Genomic DNA, 5,795 nt, shown 5'->3' with positions numbered 1-5,795 from the left:
AGCTTATGGATTATATAAGCACTTAATAACCTACCTATAGATTATCATAATCTAGATCATCATCAAATAATCCACCTAATAATTCATGTTGTTTGTTTGTCTCTTAACTTATTTAAGCTAGATTATATAATCTGGAAGGTAAACCAAGAGGGCATGAGGCAAGGAGCGCAATACCGTCTATGGAAAAAAGAAGAAAAATGGTGAGAAGTAGCACTTTCAATCCAGATGTATTTATGATATCATTTACCGTCATCCAGTTACTCCCGGTTTCGTTTTTCCAACCGACAATCCTATTACCGTTCCTGATTTGAATTAAAATACGAAATTTAAAGTGGTTGGAGAGTTTTTACGACCGTCTCCGTCTCCGACCGTTTTCATCCCTAGATGAGACTTGAGTGCTGACGCACTGCCAAAGGACCTGGTCCAACATGATACTATTAGTGAATTGCAATACCAAGTTACAATCATTCGCCAAAAAGAATATAAATATAAATTATACATACTTGTTGCATGACTTGCAGGCATGGCTCCCAAGTTGGGCTTTATAAGAACACGAAAAGAGTTGAGACTTCACATGTTAATGTTACACATCCATTATTTGGGCTTTATAAGAACAAAAAAGTAGTAGCTCACCTGTTTTCTGAGCAGATTGTTCAGACTTAGCCTTCTTACCAGAAGGTGCCTCAGCTTCAATTGCCCTCTTCTTGCCAACTACTACATCAGTCTACAATAGAAAGAATAAATAGGGTGAGACATGACTGCAATAGGCACTAGAGGAAAAGAACATCTAGTGCACACCTTGTTTGGGCTAGGAGTCTGTTCTTCTGAACTAGAGTCATCTTCCAAAGACATTTCACTCTCACTATCAGTGAAATCATCATCATCACCACTAGTTTCATCAGCATTTTGTATGACATCCTTCACGGGAAACTTTGCCGCGGAAAATTCTGCGAAAAAAGTCACACTTGTTGTGCATAATGTAAGTTCACAATGCAATAGGAAAAAGAAAACCACCTACTAATTTCATTATTCTGCATTGGAATTTGGTCGGTTTCTAGTTCTTCATCTGAACTATCCTCACCAGAATCAGACGTGAATATAACCAAAATGGTGGTTAAGGAAAATAGAGTTACCAAGAAAAAGTATCCAGTTTTAAACAGAAATCTTAAAAATCATAAGAAAGGATATTCAAATAGAGGAACAGGCAATTTGTAGCCACAGAAGAAAACACTAGCTGTTTTTGAATTGTGCGATAACTCAAAACCTTTATCAAAAAACAGATCACAAGAGATCTGAGGATGCTTCTCAACTGATAAGGTTCCAAGCACTAGTTTCTTATCGTTAATTTTCACAGACACAATGACATTCTCACTCGCTTTCTTTGGTTCCCCTAGTGCAGCCTGAAAACAGATGGAAAACATCAAATCAGAAAAGGAACAAAAAATCCCATAAAATTACAATTGCAATGTAAAATCAAATTAGCCAAGGGACAGGATCATATAACATTTACACTTACAATGTGGAACGAAATCAGTCAAGGAACCTAAAAAAATTACAGGGGTAAAGTGTGTAAACCTGTGACAGGTGGATAACCAAACCATCACAAACTATGCAAGAGACCGTGGCTCCTGGCTTAACTTCTTCACCTATATGATTATAATAATCAATTCTTTAACTTAATATTGCAAGCAAAGAAACAAAATAGAAAGAAATACTAATTAATGCACTGCCTACCAAAATACAAACAGTTATTATACCTAATATCTACAAGTGCCTATCAGATACTAAGCTTTCTTTATAAATAGGTTAGCTATATCACAAATACAGCTCATGGTATTTTTACAACACAAAGACACATAACAAATTGCACCATTCCGGCGGACAACCACAGAAATCGGACCATATATCTTCCACACATGGCAAAACAGATTGGCCAAATTTGAGGATGGTGACTAAGTACCATGCGCAATACCCATGGTTAAGTCAGTACATAGCTCAGCAGTGCCCACCAATGGCATACCATGTGTGTACATATTTCTTTTCTTTCTTTCTATTAAACCGCTGCAGCTCGGCTTCCATCCGTAGTGTCCACGTCATCTAAAAAATCCCACCCGCACGCGTGTGTCCCATGCTGCAATCCCATGCCGCTTCATCTTACCAATAAAAAAACAAAAGCAAATAGCAGGAAACAACTCAGTGCTGCTCTACGTTGAAAAAAACTTCCATGCGTGCGCTCGATTAACGAACAGTGTATAGACTGACATTAGGATCCGGTATCACAGAACAAAAGCAATCCGGGACTACTAATGGTAAACGGCACGGGGGGCGTCTAGAAACGAAAACCACCTACTACGCGTAAGACGCGATAACAATCGATCGATCCCTCCCGCGGTGGAGCACCAGAGGAAGCAGTGGTAGAGAAACGGAGCCGCAAATCACACTGAGCAGACGAGGATAGTAGCGAAGGAAAAAGAGCGAAATGGTTACCCCAGAACTCCATTGCGCCGACGAGGAAACGGCCGCGCAGAACCCTAGTCGAGTGGAAGTTGAATCAGGAGCGGGAGGGGTTTAGCGGCAGGATCGAACTGGGGGAGTGGGACTGTGGTGGGAGGAGTTATTTGCTTCTTTGCCCTCATCAAACATAGGCGTCACCAAAATGCCCTCGTTCTAACCGGTTTCGCTCAGATGCCCTTATTAAACCATACAATACTGCTACAATACTACCTCGCTCCCCGCGCACCTGTTCCGCTCCGTCCTCTCGTCTTCCTCGCCTCGTGTCGTTGCTGCTCCTCTTCACAACCGGGCCTCCTCTTCTTCCTCTTCCTGGTGGGGATGGAACTGGACCCCCTGTCCGTGCGCCGCAGCAGGCTACGCGCCTTCGCCATCGCAGCAGACGGCATCTCGGCCATATTCGCGTGCAGCGTCGGCATCGCCTTCGTGCTCTCTCCGCGTCTTCGTCCGGGGCGTCGACCAGGCAGGGTACGCGTCGTTCCTCGTCTTCATGGGCGTCGCGCTCTACATCACGGCGTTCCTCGCGTCATGGCGCACGTCCTGGCCGAGCTGAAGCTCCTCACCACCCCGATCGGAGAGACGGCGCTCACGGCCTGGGTGCTGCTGCCGTTGGCTGTCGCCAATCGCAATCTCCGGGTCTGGCGAGCAGCAGGACCGCAGCTCGGTGGTGTCATGGTGGGTGCTGCTGTGCGGCACGGCGTTTGTGGTGGCATGGATGTTGGTCGTGAAGCCGACGATGGCGTGGGTAGTAGCACGCAGGGCTCACAGTTTCCGAAAGAAAAAAAAATTCGGCACCCACCGAAATTAGAAAAATTTCGGAAATTTCAAGCTACATTCAAATAAATTCTATTTTTTTAAAATTTTTGACAGAATTTCCGAAATTTCTCTAATTTCGGTAGGTGCCAAAAAGTTTTTCTTTCCGAAACTGTGAACCTTGTATGTGGCTGCCCAGCGCCTGCCACCACGAGAACGTGCGGGGGCAGAGCGAGCACTGGTGCAACTTCTCCTCCTTCTCGTACGCGGTGCCGCTGGATGACGCCTCGTCACTTGGCGCTGCCGCCGGCTTCCGGTGGCTCGTTTTGTGCCCGCCCAGCGCCTGGTAGGACGCAAACACCTTGTCGCACAAGGAGCACTTGTAGTCGTCGGCCATATTCGCAGACGTTGGCGTCGCGCCCGCTTCCCTCGTGGCGTTGGCCATGTCACCGTCGCGGAGGCCGCACGAGAGCATTATGAGGCAGGATGTGAGGTACTTCCGTTCGGCCTGGTCGTCATCGGTCGCCGTCGGTGGCTTGGTGAGCGCCATGGAGAGGCGTCGATCGCTCGAGAGGTGGGCACTAGGCAGGTAGGAAATCGAGCGGTGATTTTGTGGACTGAGAGAGCGGTGGCGTGATTGAGGCGTTAGGTAGGCACGATGGCCGAATATATATAGATGCACGAGGCGGAGGCGGGGGCCGGTACCGTAGAAGGCGGAGACTGGACTCCGTGTTCGAGTGCAAGCCCCAGACCTACCGTTACCATTTATAAATACTCCCGCTCGGTCTGGTCGTCATCGGTCACCGCCGGTGGCTTGGTGAGCGCCATGGAGAGGCACTGATCGCTCGAGAGGTGGACACTAGGCAGGTAGGAAATCGAGCGGTGACTTTGTGGACTGAGAGAGCGTGGAGTGATTGAGGCGTTAGGCGGCACGATGGCCGAATATATCTAGATGCACGCGGCGGATGCGGGGGCCGGTACCGTGGGAGGCGGAGACCGGACTCCGTGTTCGAGTGCAAGCCCCAGACCTCTAACCGTTACCATTTATAAATACTCCCGCTCGGCTTGGTCGTCATCGGTCGCCGCCGGTGGCTTGGTGAGCGCCATGGAGAGGCGCTGATCGCTCGAGAGGTGGGCACTAGGCAGGTAGGAAATCGAGCGGTGACTTTGTGGACTTAGAGAGCGTGGCGTGATTGAGGCGTTAGGCGGACACGATGGCCGAATATATATAGATGCACGCGGCGGATGCGGGGGTCGGTACCGTGGGAGGCGGAGACCGAACTCCGTGTTCGAGTGCAAGCCCCGGACCTCTAACCGTTACCATTTATAAATACTCCCGCTCGGCCTGGTCGTCATCGGTCGCCGCCCGTGGCTTGGTGAGCGCCATTGGAGAGGCGCTGATCGCTCGAGAGGTGGGCACTGGGCAGGTAGGAAATTGAGCGGTGACTTTGTGGACTGAGAGAGCATAGCGTGATTAAGGCGTTAGGCGGGCATGGTGGCCGAATATATATAGATGCACGCGGCGGCCGATACCGTGGGAGGCGGAGACCGAACTCCGTGTTCGAGTGCAAGCCCCGGACTTCTAACCGTTACCATTTATAAAAGCTCGCATGTAATAAATTCAAGGTCGTGGATATTAGCATCTGATCTATAACGTGAATTCGCAACTGTTTTTTTGTTTAAAAAAATATCGTGAAAAATATTTTTTTGAAAGAAATCGGGGGAAAGATCCACCAATAATATTAACTTTTAAAAACCAGCACCCAAGAAAGATGCATAAGAAGGTCCATGGAAAGTGAGATTACTTAACCACAACAGGTCTGAGTTGAAACTTTGTTCTATTACGTCCTGTTTGGTTTATTAGAATTGAATTTTATTCTAATAATAGTAATTTAAGTATATATCAATTACACTAAATCAACTTTATGCAAAATATATCTATATACTATTATTAGTAAGATGTCGGAGATATTTATGTTCTATATTTTTACTATAGAGGAGTGGATTAAAAAGCATCATGTAAATTACATTAGTAAAAATAGATTCTACTAATATATAAAATCATTTATTATCTTACGCTCCGTATATTTAAGATTCTGTCCCCTAGGTTTGATCAATTTATGCACACGATTCTCGGAGCTCCTGCTGCCGCTCTACTTCGCCTCCAGCGGGCTCAAGACGGACAGTGGCCACCGCCGGGGGCGACGAGGCCTCGGCCATTCTCGCGCTCGTCATCGCCACCACCTGTTTGGTTGTGGCGGTGCCGAGAGAGACAGCGACACCGAGGGAACTGCTGTCGTCGCCGGCGGTGCGGTGGGAGGCAGGGCCGGTCGAGCGCGCGAATCTAAAGTCGTCTCCGCACCTACCCGTGTCTCCCCACGGCGAGGGCGAGCAGAGCTGAGGCCCCATGCGGACGGTGGCGCCTGTCCTTGTCGCTGTGAAGCGACGGCGGACCGGACTGCGCTTAGTCCTCCGAGCATAAGTCCATACCGTCGAGCACCGGTGGCTGGAGCGAAACACGTGCGCCGAGT

The 5,795-nt window shown here is 48.1% G+C and overlaps 1 protein-coding gene across 1 annotated transcript; it reads right to left on the bottom strand.

Annotated features, from left to right (window-relative positions):
• Window positions 1-208: 208 nt before the first annotated feature.
• LOC103636374 (histone deacetylase HDT1-like) lies at window positions 209-2,500 on the bottom strand. Its single transcript, XM_020543308.2, is given in 7 exon segments — window positions 209-418; window positions 504-724; window positions 799-947; window positions 1,019-1,092; window positions 1,189-1,400; window positions 1,576-1,646; window positions 2,488-2,500. Coding segments are annotated over 7 exon segments (846 nt in total). The 3' UTR covers window positions 209-312.
• Window positions 2,501-5,795: the final 3,295 nt, after the last annotated feature.

Source organism: Zea mays, chromosome 8 (assembly GCF_902167145.1).
Source record: "Zea mays cultivar B73 chromosome 8, Zm-B73-REFERENCE-NAM-5.0, whole genome shotgun sequence".
Classification (NCBI taxonomy): domain Eukaryota; kingdom Viridiplantae; phylum Streptophyta; class Magnoliopsida; order Poales; family Poaceae; genus Zea; species Zea mays.
This window is presented reverse-complemented; position numbering and strand designations above follow the sequence as displayed.